The sequence below is a fragment of the Mastomys coucha genome, unplaced genomic scaffold, assembly GCF_008632895.1.
Source record: "Mastomys coucha isolate ucsf_1 unplaced genomic scaffold, UCSF_Mcou_1 pScaffold9, whole genome shotgun sequence".
Lineage (NCBI taxonomy): Eukaryota > Metazoa > Chordata > Mammalia > Rodentia > Muridae > Mastomys > Mastomys coucha.
The window spans coordinates 31,934,568-31,956,177 of NW_022196915.1; the positions used below are offsets into that span (position 1 = coordinate 31,934,568).

The 21,610-nt window shown below is 37.2% G+C and overlaps 2 protein-coding genes across 2 annotated transcripts in view; one reads left to right on the forward strand and one right to left on the reverse strand.

Moving 5' to 3' along the window:
* The window catches only part of Gpr137c (G protein-coupled receptor 137C), a 70,703-nt gene extending 65,595 nt beyond the window's left edge, over positions 1 to 5,108 (forward strand). The window contains exons 5-7 of the mRNA XM_031361137.1: positions 993 to 1,118; positions 1,262 to 1,380; positions 2,251 to 5,108. Coding sequence (XP_031216997.1) covers positions 993 to 1,118; positions 1,262 to 1,380; positions 2,251 to 2,428 — 423 coding nt within the window. The 3' untranslated portion in view covers positions 2,429 to 5,108. The remainder of the gene's footprint in view (positions 1 to 992; positions 1,119 to 1,261; positions 1,381 to 2,250) is intronic.
* A 446-nt stretch (positions 5,109 to 5,554) lies between these two features.
* Positions 5,555 to 21,610, reverse strand: part of Ero1a (endoplasmic reticulum oxidoreductase 1 alpha) — a 36,792-nt gene continuing 20,736 nt past the window's right edge. Inside the window, exons 8-16 of the mRNA XM_031361495.1 lie at positions 21,116 to 21,153; positions 18,038 to 18,049; positions 14,756 to 14,782; positions 14,546 to 14,638; positions 13,182 to 13,428; positions 12,578 to 12,647; positions 10,680 to 10,766; positions 10,468 to 10,601; positions 5,555 to 8,676 (exon numbers count right to left, since the gene is read on the reverse strand). Of these exons, the coding sequence (XP_031217355.1) occupies positions 8,616 to 8,676; positions 10,468 to 10,601; positions 10,680 to 10,766; positions 12,578 to 12,647; positions 13,182 to 13,428; positions 14,546 to 14,638; positions 14,756 to 14,782; positions 18,038 to 18,049; positions 21,116 to 21,153 (769 nt within the window). The 3' untranslated portion in view covers positions 5,555 to 8,615. The remainder of the gene's footprint in view (positions 8,677 to 10,467; positions 10,602 to 10,679; positions 10,767 to 12,577; positions 12,648 to 13,181; positions 13,429 to 14,545; positions 14,639 to 14,755; positions 14,783 to 18,037; positions 18,050 to 21,115; positions 21,154 to 21,610) is intronic.

A 21,610-nucleotide genomic window follows, 5' to 3' on the forward strand; every position in this document is an offset into this window, starting at 1 on the left:
AGACAGCTATATCAGGCTCCTGACAGCCAGCACTTGCTGGCATCCACAATAGTGTCTGGGTTTGGTGATTGAATATGGGAAGGATTCCCAGGTGGAGCAGTCTCTGAATTGTCCTTTCTTTAGTCTCTGCTCCATAGTTAGTCTCTGCAACTCCTTCTATGGGTATTTTGTTTCCCCTTCTAAGAAAGATCGAAGTATCCACACTTTGGTCTTGGTCTTCCTTCTTGAGTTTCTTATATATATAATTACTTTTTTTAAAATGTGTTTTTATCAACCTTACAAAGTGAAGAGCCTTAGCAGTTCTTTGCATGTCCAGGTGTTTACTCTAATTCACAACATTGTAGCTGTGCATATTTACCCACTGAGCATGTTCCACCCCTTCCTAAATGTGCAGCTTGACAGTTTCATGTTCTGTCTTTGTATTAGTTTCACTTGGCACTGAATCTAAGGCAGTCTAGAAGACTATTTCATTCATTCAATAAGGAGATGGACTTTTCACATGGGATTCCATGTGGCAGATTCTCTTTACATCTTTTCCTGTTTCCCTCCTCCCAGTATCTGGTGGAATAGAAACAAAGTCAGTGTATAGAGTAGTCCCATAGTATACTTTAAATAACTCAGCTATGAAGATTTACTTAGTGTGTCTCATTTTTCCACAGGCCTAACTCATAGTGCTTCTGTGTCCATGGGCAGTTGGGACAGTAATCCTTTACAACTAACCTTCTCCAGACTATGGTGCCTCAAATGATATCAGTCTGCATTATCCGAGGATTAAAACTACTTTTCTAAGCTAATGCATTAAAAAAGTTTGTCTTATTGTAATAAAAATTAAAAGTACTGTTATGGTCCTTGAGGGAAAAATGATCATTACATGAGAAATCACAAAATACAGAAAAGTTCAGCACTTTTGTGTTTACACTTGATGTGTTTGATTGCTCATAATATAAATAATATAAAGCCAGTGTGAAAATTACTCTGTGATCTATGGGCAGGCTCGGGGAGAAGATGGAAATGGAGGAGACTACATTGTTTTTGGAATGGTCCTTTTTCTGTGGGAGCATGTACCAGCATGGTCAGTGGTACTATTTTTCCGGGCACAGAGATTAAACCAGAATCTGGTAAGATATCATAATATCCCCCAAGGCTCAATCTCAGTTTTTAAAGCATGAGATATTTATCCCAAGTTTTTAGCAAAGTTTGGGGCTAAAACTCATAGATTGTAGTCTCTGCCTTCACCCCGTCTTTAATGCTGTGCCCACAGGCGCCTGCTGGCATGATAAGCAGCCACAGCTACAGCTCCAGGGCTTTCTTTTTCGACAATCCAAGACGGTATGACAGTGATGACGACTTGTCAAGACTGGGGAGCTCGCGGGAAGGAAGGTAGATGTAACTGGTCACTTGTTGCATTAGTACTGACAGACAAGAATAACTCTGGAGCTTTAACCCACCCATTGAACCAATGATTTGTCAGTATACGTCCATACATAAAGATCATTAAATACTGTAGCTTAACATGTTATATTTTAACTGTGTGGTAGGACATGCTCTATAGAGAACTGTCAGCTGACCTGAAGCCAGCCTACTACCCTTTCTTGAAAAACGTTGGGAGTGAAATAGTACCATATCATCTTAGGACCCCTTCTTGGTTCAGAGTCAGAGCATGCACGCACTCTCACGCATGTTGACAAGCACGGAAGGATTGCTGTGCACTGTGTATCTGGTTGTATAATTCTAGTGCAATTCCAGATAAAAACAAAAAAAGAAAGAAGCCTTCCTACACCCTCCACTTCCAAAACCGTTGAGAAGCCTAATCATTCACCAACAGGACTCTCTCAGCCTGGTTCATTTTCAGTAATTCTTGCTTCAACTGGACCATACACTTAACATGGTTTTCATCTGTGAGGCAGTGATTATAACTCAGCCTGCCTAATGGCTTGTACTGAGACTAAAGAAATACATGTACATACAGATGTGCTAGTACAAAGCACAGTACATAATAATAAAACATTATTATTGACAGGCACATTCTGCCACTTTTGAGAATCATATATGGTTTTTGTGATACATATTTACAGATCAGAGATATTAGATAGAAGCCATTAAACTTTGTAGAAAATTGTATCATTTTGCACATTTTATTTTAATATATTCCTGAGTTGTGAATTTCTTTGGAAATATTTTTTTTAATGCCAGTGTGGTAATTCCTGATCACTGCTCTATGACTTATTTGCCTTGTTGTTGTTGTTGCAGTTTATCAAACCCACAAACTTTGGGCTGGTACGGCACCATGACTGGGTGTAGTGGCAGTACATACACGGTCACACCCCCACTGAATGGACCTGTGACAGACACCGCTCCGTTGCTCTTCACGTGCAGTAATTTAGATATGAGGAATCACCATAGCTTATATGTAACTCCACAAAACTGATGGCTTTCCCACAACTGAAGTCTCAAACTGTTTTTCATGAATGTGTATGTGTATTCAACATCTTTAAAACTATCTGCACCAACACTGCATCATCTATTGCAACTAACAAACGTCTGGAAATATAGCTGTGTTTCATGGTTCTCCATATTTTGACCCCTGCATAGTGAAACGTGAAGTTTGGAGGAGAAGAGATTAGATGCTAAGGTACTTGGTAGCCTCAGAACCTCCTAACTTTGGAACATCCAGCGCACATTTGCATATTTGCACTTTTACCTATGTTGGAAAGAATACTGTACTGTCCCCAAAGCCACACTTAAGGACTCACACCAGAATATTAGTGTACACTAAATCAGGAGGCAGTTTTCCACAAAAATCAAAACCTAGAAACCCGGTGGTGTACTCTACCTTACCCAGTGACACCTTTAAAGTGTGATCAGTGCACAGAATTAAGGCTTAAAAATGCATTATTCTTTTTTAAAAATCTAAAAATATGTAACACTTAAAGACACTTTTTTAAAGCATGCTTTGAAAAATGTCAGTTGAAATCACTCCATTATTTTAAACAAGTGACAGTAGAAACCCTTCCCGGTGCTGCTGGCTGGCAGTGTGCTTTGGAAGGCCAGAGGGGTTTCTTTTAAGAGGAACAGTAAGCCAGTGGAGACTATGTGGCTTTGAGGAGGACTGGTCAAGTCATTTTGTGACTAAGTAGCAGTTTAAGCATGACTCTTCCAGAAGCAATAGTGACCTTTGCATATGGGGCTTCGGGAGAATGTCTTGGAACTAAAAAAGTTTACAGATGCATTTGGAGATTCTTCATTGAAAAAAAAAGTGCTAAGTTAAAAACAGTATGTTTTCAAAAAGTATCAATTTATCTGAAAGGAGATGGAGCTCATCCTACCTACTGAGTCAAGACTGTCCTCAGGTAAATTAAATCACGAGACATTTTGCAGTGAGCTAAAGTGCAATACTTTATAAGATGTATAATCCCACCTTTATTTTCATGTTTTATACCTTGTATATGGCCTAAACCAAGTTAAATTAATTCCAATCAATTCCAGCATGGGGTTGACAAGCAAATAGGAGAAATGCTAAGAAGTTAACAACATTGGAATATTTTAGGATTTCATTAAAACTTAAGTATGATATTGTAAGCTGTGTGCCTGTGCACGCTCATGTGCACCCTTGTGTTCACGTGAACACACAAACATAACACACACACACAGTAGTAGGCCCAGACAACACAAAATTTTAAAATGCACTTTCTACCCATGTCTATATAAAAAATAGATGCCGAATACCTCAGATTCCGAGGGGACAAGCCGTTTAGGAGGCTGGCTGTGACATAGGTAAACATGACCCCACAGGATCTGCCAACTGCTTTGGGACTGGGGCGAACACAGTTGCCCTCTCCTGTCTACTGTGACTAGAAACTGTCTTATTTGTACTCATACCTAAAATATCTTTCAGCTTTTTGATGACTAATGCAGCAACTTCACAGAAGTATATGTGAATCTTTAAAAACACATTGTTAATCCTTTCCATCTTCTGAGATGGTACAAAGCCAAATACTTTTCTTCTTTTTATGAACAACAGATTTTAAATTCAATCAGAATCATAATTAATATACATGACATTTGTTTATAAGTTCTAATTGTAACAAATCATTTAAACTTTTATAGTACAGAAGTTAGCCTTGGTACTAAGATGACAACTTAACAATATAGTCTACTACCATGGACTTCAGTTATTCAGTTTCTCACAATGCCAGTTGTTTGACAATATTAGGTATCTAACTCTACTGTCTTTGTTAATCTCTGGGTTCAAGATTTTTTTCTAGTTAAGCTTCTATATACAAACCTCCTGGTTGACAAAGTAAACAACGATTACTTAAGCACTTCAGATAAAGTGTTTTAGTTCTTTTAGCACACTGGTTGACTATACTGAATTTGAGATTTGTTAATTTATTAAATTTATCACTGACTCAATAAATCAGGAGACATTTTGCAGTGAGCTAAAGTGCAATACTTTATAAGATGTCTCTATGTAACCCTGTCTGTCCTGGAACTTGCTATGTAGACCAGGCTGGTCTGGAACTCAGAAATTCTCCTGTCTCTGCCTCCTGAGTGGGAGGATTAAAGGTTTGTTCCACCTCAGCTGGCCTATAAAGTACCTAAATTATTAACATTTGTCTCATATACATCTCGCAGTACATTACCAAAGAAATCCGCCCCCGTGTTTGCTTAAAGTTTCAGAAGCACTAACAGCACTTTAAGTTTGGTCTCAGAAGGAGCTGTTTATGCAGTCAAAGGGCTATAGTTCCCTGTCCACCTGCACTGAAGCACATGACAACTCCAGCCCTTCCTCAGTCATAAACTAGAAAATCGAACTTCATTGCTTAAGTGTGTAATTCTACAGTGGTTAGCAATATTTATCATTTTATTTCATTCGGGTTGCTATTAATTTTGAAACCCTTACCACTTATTGTAGCTGATTGTAGTTTTGTGGACAATGTAATTTATAGCTAAAGTGGCTTTTTTTTATTCGAATTGCCTTTTTATTGTTTAACAGTGTTTCTCAGCTATACAGTCAGTTTCAAACTGGTTGCAAAAGTATAGCTGTGGCCAATGAATGTACTTCTTTGTTTCACTAAATTATAATAAAATGCTACTGTTAAAAAGTGCTTTTATTTGAAGGTGTGTTTTCTTAATGTCCCTTAATGGAATCCATTCAATTTTTTTCAAAAATCTCATTACAAATGAGTTAGTGAATAACAAATTAAATCTGGATCATAACATATTATATCCATATTATGGTGCATAATAAAGCATAATGGCAGTGTTATGCAATAGACACTATTCAAACATTAAACTAAGAAAAATCCTCATAAAGTGATGTATAACATCTCCCGCCTCCTGAGGATCTTGAACTTTGTCTAGTCTACTATCCTAGCTACCCTTTCGTCAAGAAACCCCTGTGATATTGGTTCTTCCCAAAGTAGAGACCACTCATGACTGACCAAAGACCAAAGATTTTTCAACCATTTTCATCTTTATTGCCCCCCACCTCCAGTCTACTGATCCTCGCTGTGCAGCAAAGGCAGTGAAGGTACCTGCAGTCAGGAACAGCTGTCATGTGAAGCAATTTATTCAAAAAACATTTATTAAATGCTCATATGCTAAACATTATTCTATAGAGATGCCAAAATGAATAAAGTTTCCTTTCTTGCCCCTAAGGAGCTCACATTCTAGTAAAGGACACTTTATAAAATAAAATATACAGTACAATAAGTGATTCGATAGAGGTAGGTTGCAATTACAGTGGTGACCATAAGAAGGGGCAGGGGTAATTTCACAGAATTTCAAGAATGCACAGAATTTCCCAGATGAGAAAGAAGCCTAGGGCTCTCAATGCAAATATGGTGTCTGCAAAGGTTCAGAGGGCTACCAACTCTGGACTTTTGGAAAACTTGAACACTTTTATCAGAACAGAGTGGCAAACACAAGAGGAGGGTCTTGGATATCAAACAGAGACTCTCACCAAAAAGCTCATAAAAGTGCCAGCAGGAATTAAGCTGAACGCTTCTAGAAAGCCCAGTCTGCTGATGTGAGCCAATAGAGAGATGGGAAAACAGACATAGGTGACCCTTTGGGTGACTAATAAAAACTGAAAGATAGTGATAGACATGTTGGAGTAAAATCAGAACTTAAGACACAATAGTCAGGTGGAAGATACAGAAACGAACTGTGTAAAACCTTCAACAGTGCAACGGTTCTGAAATTAACCAAGTAAGGAACACAGAGTAGGTTTGTGGTGACTGAGTCCTTGAATTTGCAGAAGCGTCAATAGACAGCCAAGTGAGCACAGCAGGGAAACAGAGAGAAGCTGAAATGCGATCACTTCACGGAAATTACTCAAAAGTATGGTCCAGTGACTTAGAGCAAAAAGTCCGAGGAATGATATCTAGGTTAAATGAAAAGACCAGAAGAAAGATACCCAGGAGCAAGCCAAACACAAAGGAATAGGGACTTCAGGACTTCTGGGAAGGGTTTGTCAACTGTGTCAACTACAGGAAAAGTTAAGGTTTCTTAAAAATTAAACTGCTTGTTAACTGTAGACTTAGAATTAGGTATTGGACCTCACTTGGAGGGACAGAAGACACAGACAATCAAGTGGGAGACAGAAAGTGAAAGCAGTGAGGGTTTCAAAAGGGCTGGCTTGTGTGTACTGATCATTTAGTTCTTTTAAGTCCCCAAGAAAACCGACCTAATTAGTGGGTTGATGTCTTTCATTTATTATTTGATCCAAAAGAAAAAGTGAGAGGGAGGGGGGAAATAGGATACATAGTTAAACAAGCTATATCACCATTCACTTAAAGTATACTAAATACATACACTTTCCATCAACAAATGTTAGACAACCAACTGTATGCCTGGCACTGGACCAAGTGTTAGGGACAGAGAAAATACGCAGCAGTGTAAAGTGACATTGCTAACCATTGCATATATAAGTCCTGCTTTTTCTTATGAGACATTTCAACCTGTCCTAACTGCTCAAGACATTATATGTGACATCAGGGGGGGCATAATTTTGAGGTATATACCATTTATAACTGCCATGTGATGTAAATTCTTAAGCCACTTCAAATATTGCTCTCAGTGAAGAGCTTCTACTAATTAAAACCTATCTACGTTATAGTTCCATTCTATGGGAAAAAGAAAATAAGGTCCATGCATAAAAAAACATGAACTGTGCCGAGCAGTGGTGGCGTACACCTTTAATCCTAGCACTTGGGAGGCAGAGGCAGGCGGATTTCTGAGTTCGAGGCCAGCCTGGTCTACAGAGTGAGTTCCAGGACAGCCAGGGCTATACAGAGAAACCCTGTCTCGAAAAAGAAAACAAAAAACAAACATGAATTGTATACTCTGTGATTACACAGGTCAAAAAAAAGGCAACCAAATTCAAACTTGAGGTGACTGGGATGTGGGATGTTTCCTTATTTTAAGGCTTATAGTAGTTCAGCTTGGATCTGTAAGGTTTGGATTTTCTTTTAAAAAAACAAAAAATAGTTTTTAAGAAATTACTGACCATCACACTGAAGTATTTTGGGTTAATCATGATGCCCATTACTTATTTTCAAATCCTTAAATAAAACAGGCTATCTATGTCTATGTAGGAACTTAAGCAAGGCCTGAGGACACAGCTCATGAATGCAGGGCTAGCCCAGCATAACTGAGGCCCTGGGCTCAATTGTCACTGTGAGGTGGGGTGAGTGGTTAAAACACTTGTGAACAACCCATGAATCTGAGTAAAACAAGTTTAGGGTTTTTTTGTTGTTGTTGTTTTTTGTTTTGTTTTTTTAACTGTTTTTTGAAACTTTTCTGTAAATATGAAATTATATAAAAATAAAATTTCCCCAAAATTCTACTATTAGGGGAACTATTATGAGAATAAATATATAATCTATTATCTTTCTACAATGTTTAGAAATCTCCTGTGCCTTTGAATTATTCTACTTCCCTACATACCAAAACAGCACAATCAAAATAGCTATTTAACTCTAAAAGGAATGTTTCATACCAGTGTATTTTAAGGTTGCCAGGAAAACACAAGCCCTCCCAATTAAACTTGAACTTCAAGCAAATAACTTGTAGTATAAATAGGCTCTAATAAAATTCAACATACTTAACATTTGAAGGAAAACTAGTTACTTATCTAAAATTTAAATATAACTGGGCAGTCTATATTTTCTTTGCAAATGAGGCAAATGAAAAAGCATTGGTGTTTGAGGCTGATGACCATGGTTTACTGCTAAGCCTCTTAATATTTTATTATCAAACACTTGTCATAGGTACCTTAGCTTGGTTTTTATTACACCTTCTTAATACAACTCTAGTTTGAGAGCCTAAGGCAGTATTTACCTAGCTTTATCACACGGGAACTTAATGACCTTACTTTTGCTTAGTATTAAAATTTGTACATTACCAAAATACTACTTTTATTCACAATAATATTAAACATGAACACAATTTTTAAAAATGTCATTTACTTAAACAATGTATCTCTTCTTTTACAAAAGCAGCTTTATATAAACATTTAGCTTAGGACGGTCATTGCAACCGTGGTGCTCAGAGAGATTCTGCCCTTCAGGCTCCCCTGTGCAGAAACAGTCACGTTCCAACCGTCCTCCTCAGTGAACATTCTGTAGCAAGTGCCTGAAGTTCTCTAATTCTCTCACACTTGTGGAAATCCTGTAACCAAGAAACATTTCACGTAAAAACTGTCTTTCATAAATTCTGTTAACCATTCTGCATTTTTAGAGTATATAAAAATTTTAAAGTAGTTATTTCAACAAATTAAATAAATCTACTTCTATCCTTTAGTGTTTAATCTGGCAAGGAAAACCTAAGTTACTATTGTCCAACACAAGCTAACTTCTAGTATTAAAGTATTAAAAATATATATGAATATGTATGTAAATGTGTATTTTAAATATCTAGAGCTATGCTGAAGTATTTAAAACACATCAATATTTAGTATAAAATATATAAGAACATCAGAATACTTATATATTTTAGGTATTCATAAAGGTACTTGTTATTTGTATTATATACATAATACAAAATGCAGAAATGTAAAAATATTAAAATAAGCATTTAAAATATCTAGTATAAGAGTACAATAAGTAGGGGCTGGCGAGATGGCTCAGTGAGTAAAAGTACTGACTGTTCTTCAGAAGGTCCTGAGTCAAATCCCAGCAACCACATGGTGGCTTACAACCATCTCATAATGAGATCTGATGCCCTCTTCTGGTGTGTCTGAAGACAGCAACAGTGTACTTATTTATAATAATAAATAAATCTCTGGGCCTGAACAAATGGGGCCGACCAGAGTGAGCGGGTAGCAAGCAGGGTTGACTGGAGCTAGCAGGCCAACCAGAGCGAGCAGAGGTCCTATAGTCAATTCCCAGCAACCACATGAAGATTCACAACCATCTGTACAGCTACAGTGTACGCATATACATAAAATAAATAAATCTTTAAAAAAAGTACAGTAAGTAATATCCTTTCCTTCAGTACTAAATGTACAAAGGTTAGAGCTGTAGACAGTGAAGTCTATTCTGTACTGTATCTCTGCATGCTCCTTTTTAAATGCACTTTAGCTCTGTACTCCAGTATGATAAACATAGAACACACAATTTATTGTAGCAGTAAAGCTCCTGGGTGCTAGGGAAATAAATTCTAAGCCCAATTATTTCAATCCCAAAATGTTTGATAGTATTTTTAAGTGAGAGCCGCCCACCATGTGAGGGCTCCATGGCAGCACTGAGGGAAAGGGTCTGTCAGTCTCAGAATCATCATGAGCAGAAGGAAATGCCATCTACATCTACAACTCTTGATGTACCTTCCTTATCTCACACTTTTTCCCAGTTTTGATAGAAAAAAATAATGTAAGAATTACTCATCTTTTTGTATAATGATAAGTTCATAGAAATATTTGCATAACCTTCAAAGGTAGCACCAATAGTGCCTGCTTCGGCAGCACACATACCAAATAAGAAGAAAAAAAATGCTTTTAAATAATCACAATTAGCTGGGCCTGATGGCACATGCTTTAATACCAGTAGGAAGGTAGAGGCCAGCAGATCTCAGCATGAGGCCAGCCTGGTCTACATAGTAAGTTCCAGGCCAGCCAGGGCTACATAGTGAGACCTCATCTCAAAACAAAACAAAAATCATGTATGCATGTATGTAGGGATGTGTGAATATACAAAATACAAAATAATTACAATAAAACATACAAATTTAATGAAACTCAAAATCTGTCAGAAAAGTAAGCATGAATATAAAAATCAATAGATGGCAATAATCAAGCAGTAAATACATTTATTTGTGTGTATTCTTGAGGTATTTCATCAGTTCATATAATTCTATAACAACACACTCTTACTGAGAAGAACATTTCTAGTTTTCTCTGAAAATGTACTCCTGACATTAGACTAACATGGCTAGCAGAAACAATTTCAGGACATCAAAACTAACCTTCCAAATGCATTAAACAATGATACTATTTCTTGTCTGGTTAGCTGGAATTCATAACTTGGTCCACTTTCCGGCATATTTGCGATAAGTTTTTCGGAAAACAAGATCTTGAGAGCAGTGCCCAGACCCTGAGTCTAAAACAGAAGTAAAAAAGACAGATGAGGAAACAACGGCTCACCAAAGGATGAGTAAGGAGCCAGAGCAAGGCTTACCTGAAGCTTGCCCCACAGGCGGCACTTGAAGCAACCAACACAGTCCATGATTCGCGAGATATTTCTAAAGTGTAGTCGGAAGTCCTCCTACAATGTAACAGAATCTTGTAAGAACTGGTTCCCGAATGCTTCCCATGCACAGTGTGCCACAGGGCACCAGAGCATCTACTACCTATGAGAACACCCCTCCCTATCATTCAATTTAATCCTCCCCAGAGATCCAAAACTACATACAATCCATCCCTCACGAAGTTCTTTAAAAGATGCAGAAATATTAAGCAGCAGCCTAATTCACACTTCTAGTGACCTGTACTTTTTGAAACCAGCCCTGCCTCACTCCAAATCCACACCAACTAAAAAGAAATATAAGTCATTTAGTTGTATACGTGAGTATGTGCAGTTGTGAGATAAAGGGTATTGCCTAAAAGGTAAAGAGAGGGAGGATGGAGGAAGGGGACCTTTGATAAAGTTAAATTATAGCTCTCCTTTCCTGAACTTAAGAAAAACACTCAAGATTTTCTTTACTACTGATATTATGGACATCAGTTGTAATATATAATTATATTTTTGGTACTAATATATAATTTATATTTATTATATATTATCCACTAATATATATTTACTACTAATATATAATCATATTACTATTATGTATAATAAATATATATACACACATACATATACGCATATAAAATTAATAGCCATATATGCACCAACAAATTTTTTTAAAATACTCATTACAAATATAATTCAAACTCCCTAAATATCACCCCCCATTCCTGTGCCTGTCCTCTACTACTATGCTGGATTTGGAATGTTGTTCAATTTGTATTTTTATACATTTAATATATATACGTATGTATGCATTTACTGACACCAGAGCATTATATTGTATATAACAGAGCAGCTTGCATACAATCATCTAAAAGCAGTGTCTGCTATTAAGGAATGAAGAAAAAGGAGTCAAGCATACCACTTGAGTCAAAATTAATAACTGATCCTTCAAGCAACTCCTGGTTTTAAGAGTGAAATCTCAAACTACCAGTAGTTTTTAAACTTTTTTTAAGCTACATTTTATTCACCCCCTCCACCTGCTATGTATGTGTGTTGTGTGTTTGTGTATGCATGTTCGTACCTGCATGTGTATAAGTCAGAAGACAACACTCACCAACAAACTAACAAGTGAAGTACAAATAGAAACATACGGACAACCGTACAGAAAAGAAGTCTTCCTGCGGCCTCTTCCCCTCACCTTCCAGTTCCTGGAAGCTGTGGGGTATTGCGTAACCACTGAGGTCCACATTTGTGTCAAGAACTCAAGAGGAAAGAGACTGTGATCAAGAGCAGCTGACCTAACAAGCTGATCTCAGCACGATGCACAAAAAAGAACATGCTTCACAAATTGATTAAATTAGCTTCTTTCATCACCATAAGAAACAGGGAGGGATGTTACAGATATTCTGGGGAAGTCATATCAAGCCCACTGAGCTAGGAAGCAAGACTTAGTAGAAAGTATAAATACATTTATACCTTAAATTTATTTTTTAATTGACAATCAGATTGCTTATGGTATGCAATGGTATTTTGATATTTACTACCTAATATAGAACAATAAAACCACGGTAACAAATTCATAACTTAACCCTTTTGTAGTAAAGCCTGCTCTTAACAGTTCTAAAATATATAACACATGATTACTTAACTAGTCATCCTCCTGAGCAAAAGGCCGCTAAGGCTTCCCCCAGTGGAACTCCGCTCTGATCGATATCCCTATCCCATCTCTTTCCACAGCCTCTCAAAAGCATCATTCTACTCAACTTCCAATAATACTGTTAGGTTACAATCATACCTGCATAGTCACCACGCTATATCTAACAATTAAGTTGATGTATAATTACCTTTAGTTTATGGGCTTCATTTTTATCCCCAGCAAAAAAAGAATTCTCATCAAAATGCAAAGGAAATGACCTGCATTTAAACATAAAAGGTTCATGTTCATGAATTAGAAGCATCAAAAGTCTTGCTAATACATTTTATTTGTCAGAGATAAATAATATAATTTTAAAAAGAATAAAATTCAGTAAAGTCAACACCAATGCAAACAAATACTTATCCTCAAATATAAAGTGTATTAGGAGCCTGACCTCAAACTTAAAAGATTATGCAAATAAAAATAATGCTGGTATTAAGAACATTAAAAAAAAAGTGTAATACACAGTTCAAAGCAAATCTAAGATATTCCAAAAGCTCTGGGAAAGCCAAGTGATAACATTCCAGCACTCTAGAGGCTGAGGCAAGATAATCTGACCATCTCAAAAAAACTAAAAGTTCAATGAACAGAACTACATTTACATGATTTTAAAGATGGTTTCCGTCTCTAACTAAATAATGCAGAAGTTTTATTTAGTCTCTAACTAAATAATGCAGAGTTTTATTTAGTTTTATCTGGACACCATCTCTCACCTATATGTTAATATACATGTTGTAATGTATAGGACCTACTTGACTTCATGAAGTATCTCCAGAAGTAACGCTTTGTTTTCTGCATCCTGAACTTTATTTCCAGTGAAGAGCTGAAAATCTGGACGCTCAAAAAATGGAAGCACTTTAGAGAGAGCCCTTAACTCTATCAAGTACAGAAAGTACAAGTTCTTCAGCCTTCTTGGGCCTTCTCCTTCAGTCAGAATCCCATCAAAGCGCTGCTGAAACTCTGTGACATTGTGACCCCATTTCTTCTCCAGCCAAGTATCTAAGAAGAAAGAACATTAAATGATTGAATATTATAGTTAAATAATTTTAATTTTAACTATAAGGGACTACTTATAGAAGTCAATTTCATTTTGTACTTTAAAATACATAATTTAACTAAAAACAGTTTGGGTTTGTTCTTGTTGTTTTTAATAATTTAGCCTTGAAACCTCTGTTGTAACCAGGCCCATGCATGTGGTACATGCCTTTAATTCAAAGCAGAGACAGTTAGATCTCTGTGAGTTCAAGGCCAACTTGATCTACATACAGATTGCCAGGACAGCCAAGGCTACATAGTGAGTCCTTGCCATCAAAAGTAAATAGGTAATACTTCAAAAATTATGTAGTAGGAATTTTGTCTTTGGAATCCATTTTTAAAGACAAAGAAACAGGTATTTGATAAAACAAAACTTCTAAATACCAACAACCATAAAATCAAAATATGTAACTAAAAAGTTACTTGCTAAGCTCCAAGTGCTACTTTCTCAGAAGACCTGACTTCAGTTGCCAGCACCCATGGCAACACACAGCTGCCTATAACTCCTGCCCCAGGTGGACACTCTGGCCTCTGATGCACCAGTCCTCGAATGCACATACCACTCCTACCCCCACCCCACCCCCCACACACACAACTATAATTAAAAATAAAAGTGAAATTTTTAAATGACTATCTGAAATTACTAGTGAGATTCAAGCATCTATTTAGAGTTACCATTTTATTTCTGAAAGGTAAAATACATTCCAATTTCAGAGGTAGTAAGTTACTGAGGAAAATCTGATTTTCGGTCAGCATACTAAACCATGAGGAACAGCAGACAGTGCTGGACCCATTAAAGTCCACACACAAATGAGGCTCTCATATAACAACAAACTGTGCTGTTGGGAATATTTTAATTCCTACAGGAAAACACAAGAAAGTGGTGTGTCTAATTTTGAGAGAATTAATAATACATGGAGCCATTCAACTACATACACATTCCTAGTTACCACTGTTTACGAGTGGATTCTTACTGCCCAAAAGTCAAACAAGTCTCTTCTATCCCCACCCAGGTAAATACCAAGAAAATTCTAAAAATACCTAAGAAGAAAAGGATTGAAAGATTTCAAAAGTCACATACCTTGTAAAAGATACCTTGCACTCAAATGCACATTAATGCTTGCATGTAGGCCAGATATAAGTCTGTAGAATGCTCTCTTTTCTACACAGAGGCCTAAAAGAAATCAATGATTTGAAAAGTAAAATTTATATGTGAATCTTGGGAATTTAAGATTTACTTCATGATTTAAAAATGGAAAAAAATTAAATTTGTTTGAAAGTTTCTAATTACCTTCTAGCCAGCTGTAAAATGTGTTCTCTGAAATTAAAAGAAAAAAATAAGTCATACTTTTTCATAACGCCAAAATATGAGTTTCCGAGTACTAAGAACTGTTCCAGCTAGAGGTCCAAATCTTATTTCTTCAAAGAAGAGAAATTTGGGAGTGGGTCCAGGTAAGTACCATTCTGTCCCTCAGTCAGACCCTGTCTCCTGACTTCTTGGATAAAATGTTTCCTATGTTATCAAACAGTAGAATTTGGAGTCAGGAGGGATGTCACTCTGTGACACATCACTTGGCTACCCTGTTCACAGCTCCTATTAAGTTCAATCCCCAAGACTGCTCTCCCACAAATAACAAATGCGCAAGCGCACACACACACGCACACCCACATACTAAATCTACCAAGATTACACAACTAGATAAATTGCCAAAGCTATCTATGCTTTGAAAATTCAGGACATATTACATACTTTTAGGTTCGGAAGCAGCAAACACTGTAAGATGATACTGCAGATGAAACAATTCCACACAGTTCACTACATCCAAAGAGCAGTAGGCCACCAGTGCTAAACAGAACTGCTCATGTTCTGTGACCTAATGATACCACTGTCAAAATACTAAAGCTTACTAATTCTGGCTTCAGAATTATGGTCTAAAGAAGTAAAATGGGGAAGAGGACAGGAGTTTGTACTATTTTAATTTTAAAACCTTGAGTAAGAAACAGTAACATCTGAGTTAACAAAATATTTACCTAGATAACACAGCTATTAAAACTGACAAGGGGGAGGCTGGCGAGATGGCTCAGCGGGTAAGAACAACGACTGCTCTTCCAAAGGTCCTGAGTTCAAATCCCAGCAACCACATGGTGGCTCACAACACCTGTAATGAGATCAGACGCCCTCTCCTGATGCATCTGAAGACAGCTACAGTGAATTACGCTGGAGCAAGCGGGGCTGGAGCGAGCTGGGCCGGAGCAAGCTGGGCCGGAACGAGCAGGGCCGGCAGAGGTCCTGAGTTCAATTCCCAGCAGCTACACATGATAGCTCACGGCCATCTGTACAGCTACAGTGTACTCATACACACAAAATAAAATAAATCTTTAAAAAAAAAACTGACAAGGAAGTAAAACAGAGCAATAACACAAAAATATTGCAAACATTTTACAAAATATGTGATTACATATAAGCTGTACTTGCTATAGAGATGATAAATAATATTATGTACGGATCCTTTTATTTTGCTAAAGTTGTTTAAAATAATAAACCAGCCAAGCAAAAATCTATGGAAGACATAAAAATTATAAACCCAACTACATAAAAATTCCATTTGTTTGTCAGAAAAGTAACTAAATAAAAGCAAACAAAAGGCAAGCAAGCTGGATAATACAAACATGACAAGGGCTAATATCCCAAATATAAAAGCCTGTGAACAATTAACTGCTAAAATACTCATTAAAAAGATAAGTGGGGAATAGAAATTAGAATAACTGATATGAACTGTTCAGTCATGCCAGTAGCTAAGAGATGAAAATTAGAAGAATATTTTTATCCATCAAAATGGGAGAATAACTTTTATCTATCAAAACAGCAAAGAAAAATATTAAAGTATGGGCCAGAGAGGTGGCTCAGTGGTTAAGAGCATGTAGCTCCTGTAGAGGCTCTCAGTGTGATTCCCAGCACCCATGTGAGCAGCTTATAACTGCCCATAACTCCAGCTTTAGACAGTCTGACACACCTTCTAGCCTCCACCATCAACTGCATTCACACGCACACATGCACACAAGTACACACACATACATATAATAAAAGATAAAATAAGTCCAGGCAGTGATGGTACATGCCTTTAAACAGCTCTCAGGAAGCAGAGGCAGACAGATCTCTGGACAGCCAGAGGTACAGAGGGAAACCTGTCTCAGTAAGTAAAGGCACCTGCCTCTAAACCTGATGACCCACCCTCAACCCCAAGAACCCACGCAGTGAAAAAAAGCCCAAATCCTCCCAAGTTGGCGTGCCCCACATCCATGCCATGGCAGCTTGTACTCACACACATCCACTAAATAAATAAATGCATTTAATAAAATTAAACATTAAGAATGATGCTTAGAAAACAAAAGATTTTGAGGAAGACAAAAGATGCTTCATGTTGAACACTGTCATCTAAACAGACTAAGGCCAAGCAAGTGCTGACTTGGTTTCTTTATATGGTGTGTCTGTCTGTGTGTGACAGTGCTGAGGATTTAAACTAGGGCTTCTCATTGTTTCAATGAACTATATATATGCCTCTTTTTTTCTCATTTATTGAAATAAGGTCTCACTAATTAATTCATCCAGACTGGTATGGAACTTATTCAGTAGCCCAGACTGGTCTTGAACTTGCAATCATCCTGCCTCAGACCCCCCCCCCAAGTATAATCTGCACCTAAAAGGCTCAGTTAAGCATACAGTCTTTAGAATAGCAAAAATTATTTCAATCTCACCCCTAAAGCAAAAAGATTCTTAAAAAGACAAAGTAACCCTGAAATATACTTGAGATTCTAGCATTCCTATAACATAGCCTTGGCAATGATAATTAAACCCAAGAGTCAGCTCTGGAGTCAATATGCAAAAATGTCTAGCCTCCCCTGGTAAAACCCAGTATATCCCACACCTCAAGTAGTCAAGAAGAGATGTTTCCTATGCCAGACTTGGAGCAGACACAAAGCTGAGCTGCCAGATCCTGAGGCTGGCTGCCCCAAACCTCTGACTCTAAACAGAGGCCCCTTTCATCTCTGCTCCACCTTCAGCACTTTAGATAAAAAATAAAATTAAAATTAAAATTAAACACTAGTCTGGTGGCTCATGCCTCTAAACCCAACACTTGAGAGACACACAAAGGGCTGCCAGAATTCAAGGACAGCCTGAGCTATATGATGAGTGAGCTGCAGGCCAACCTAGGTTATAGGTATCTCTAAAACAATGCTTCCCCACCTGCCTAACACCACAACCCTTTGATACAGTTCCTCGTGTTGTGGTGAAACCAACAATACAATTATTTTCATTGCTACTTCATAATTATAATTTTGCTACTATTATAAATCATAATGCAATTGTCTGTGTTTTCTGATTGTCTTAGGCAACCCCTATGAAAGGGTTGTCTGACCCCAAAATAGTAGCAATTGAGAACCACTGCTCTAAAATAACAAAGTGTCAGAGGAAGTGGAAGGAATGCAGTCTGCCACAATAAACACCAGAACACACATCTGAATATGCAGGCAGAACTGACATATATATAAAATGCATGATAAAAATACGTACCTTTACTTTTTCCTGAAAAACAAAACAAAACATTTTTTGTTATATTATTATAAATTATCTCCACCTTTCCCTTCTGAAATGCTACACTCTCATGAAATTTTTTTTAATGATTCCTTTAGTCAATGTATCCATACAAGTAAGGTCAGGAGAAAGAACATCCATAGCTACGTCTCTAGCCAGCAGTAGTTTAGGCTCACAGAATTCACCTGTGCTGATAGGCAGGGAAGTGTAGCACACTGTCTGCCAGCAGCTTCCACATCTAAAGCACATATGTGAACTTGGACAGCAGTCTTTTTGGACACTTATATACTAAAGCTATAATACAATTCTTGTTGAAGGTTTGTATTACTGCTTTCACTCCTCCAGACTGACATAAGACTTACCTTTGGACTGTTTTCAAAGCCTGTAAAATTCAAATTCCTCATAATGCAGCAGTTTATATGCAATTGCTTACTTACTGTTGAAACACAATCTTCACTGTTCCCATTTTTCTTTTTGTTTTAGTTTAGTTTTTATTGAAAAGATTTTGATATAATACATTTGGATTGCATTTTCCTCCTTCCACAACTTCTCTCCATCATCCCCACTTCCTCACAACTCTCCCCTCATCCCCAATTTCTTACATAACTAAACCCACACCCTTTCTTGTTCTCAAAAGGTATATACAAATTTTAACAGGGTAAAAATAAAAGCAAAGAAAGATAAATAGGACAAAACAAACAAAAGAACAGGGGAAAAAAAGAGCAAAACAAAACAAAATAAAAACCCCAGAGAAAGCATTACAAGACAATAAAGCCTCCAAAAACTAGCATCAAGCTCATTATATTTTGTCTGTTTTTCTTTAGCATCATAGTTTGTTAAACATATACTCATTGCCAATGTTTTAAAATGTTTTTTAGATTTATTTCATTTTATATGTAACGGTATTTTATCTGCATGTATGTATGTGCACCACGTGAGTACCTGATGCCCTCATGCATCAGAAGAGGCCTTCAGACCCCTGGAGCTGGAGTTATGATGATTATAAGCCACCATGTGTATACTGGGAACCAAACCCAGATCCCAGTTTGCCTTGCCAAGACAAACACCATTTATACTTTGGAAACTGTGATATTTTTTGTTTATTTAGTTATTTAGAAGCTCTGTACAATAAACTATAGATACTGCTTTCATATGTGTGTTTTTCCTTCACTGTGCTGCTGATCATCCTTTATTTAAATGAACTTCCCTCTGTCATCCCCACTTCCTCCCCATAACTCCTCCCCATGGTTACAAATGTAACAATGTTTGTTACAATTGTATTATACTGTGTCCCTAAGTCACAAACTATGCAGCCTGTTTTCTGATAATCACTGAAATAGTTCCCATTTCCACTAAAATGAATGAAAGTGATTAAATACAAGCTGATAATAGAGAACACTTATCTAGGAATTTGCACTTCACCTAATTAAACAGCTTCCCCTGCCTCACCACATACAACTCTGTACAGCCTAAAATGTTCTTTCTTTCCTAAGAAAAACTTGCCTGATAGCAGTGCTTACTGACTATGACATCAGTGTCTTTTCAAATGAACTGAGAAAGTAAAAACCTTACATATTTGCTTAAAGTGCAGCGAAGATTCTATCAGTAAGTCCATCCTAGGAGAATATAACTAGTGGTTTGAAATAGAATGGCCCCTACAAGCACCTATATTTCAGTGCTTGGTCCCCAAACTGTTTGGGCAGGATTAGGAGGAATGACCTTGTTGAAGGATGTGTGTCACTGGAGCTGGGCTTTAGGTTTACAAAGCCCCGGTCATCTAGGTTGGGCCTCCCTATGCCTTAGACTTGTGCATCATATGTGAGCTCTCAGCTACTTCTCCGGAGCCATGCGCACCTGCCTGCTGCCACACTCCCTACCACGATGGTCACGGACTAACCCTCGAAAACTATAATGAAAACTCTAAATTAAGCCCTCTATAACTCAATTAAATGCTTTCTTTTATAAGTTGTCTTGGTCACAGTATCTCTTCACAAAAATATAAAAGTAACTAAGGTAATAAGAATATGTAATTTCTAAAATAATTTCAGAAATCATATGTAGAAATTGTTTATTCCATAAACTATTATTAACTGAGAGGGCAATTTGAATCTGCACGTTCTCTTAACATCTACGTATTGCCTTGCACAATGGTGAATAACCAGTTCTTTCGAGAATAAGTGATTTTTACACTGCGCTAGACAGTATCCAAAATCAAACATTTATTGAAATTATAAAAGGGGCCAATTTCTTTAATTCTCTTAAAGAAACTGTTCAATGGGGAAAACAATTTACATCATCATTTATCTAGCAACTTACTCCATAATTACCAAGGCTCTACATTGAGATAATTGCTGCCCATATCCCAAAGCACTAGGGCAGATGAATACATATATAAATAACAGAATGATGCCACCAGTAACCAGATGATAAGAAGGAAGCAAACATAGCACGTGCTGCTTCACAGAGAGCTAAAGATGACTTCCAACCGGGAAGGGAAATGTTTCGGGAAAGGCAGCATTTAAACCAGATCTTGAACATAAATGGACAATGAAAACTTACATTAAGTAAAATATAAGGCATGTGAATTTATGATCAGACCATATGTGGAATATGATGAGAATTTAAAGTCTTTTACTTCGGGGGGGGGGCGGCTGTTTCTGTTTATTTGGCTGAGAATCAAGCCCAGGGCCTCAGCCATGCTGACCAAGCACTGCACCATTAAACTTTCCCTCAAGCTCAAGTTTTTTTGAAAAATTAGGTAAATGTTTGGAGTATTCATTTATCTTGGGGATGAATGAAACTGAAGTAAGCAAACAACTACTCAGTGCATTGCAAAAAAAGATAATATATAACCTAATCTTATATTATAATGGTCTAACACCATGAATATCCTTAGAAGAATGAGGATAAGAATAAGAATATCCACCTGTGCCTTCACAAAGGTGAGATCACTCTCTAGAAACAGAGCCAGTAGACTACTTGACAAGCTGTCCTGGCCTTCTTCACTCTAACCCACATCCACTAGCCAATAAACAACAAAAGATGCAAATCACTCACCTTGCCCAGAAGCCAAAGGCCTTTGAATTGTCTGTGGCCTACAAACAAAAGGATTGTACTGTATGAACACCAGGGTTACCAATAATGTTCTAGCTGCATGTGATTTAGAAAGTGAATGTGTTATCATACAGATAGCTTGCTCTTGGGAGAATCATGCACACTAATATACATATTCGTTAGAGCCTTCAGGCTGCCAAGTGAAGAACCTGAAGCATTTCCCAGTCATCTAAGGATCAACTTCTATTGTACTGGTTAAGAATACAAAGGTGTAGGGGCTAGAGAGATGGCTTAGTGGTTAAGAGCACTGACTGCTCTTCCAAAGGTCCTGAGTTCAATTCCCAGCAACCACATGGTGGCTCACAACCATCCATAACTAGATCTGACTTCCTCTTCTGGAGTGTCTGAAGACAGGTACAGTATACTTACATATAATGAATAAATAAATCTTTAAAAAAAACTCTTCTTCACTTTAAAAAAAAAAGGGGGGGGGGCTGG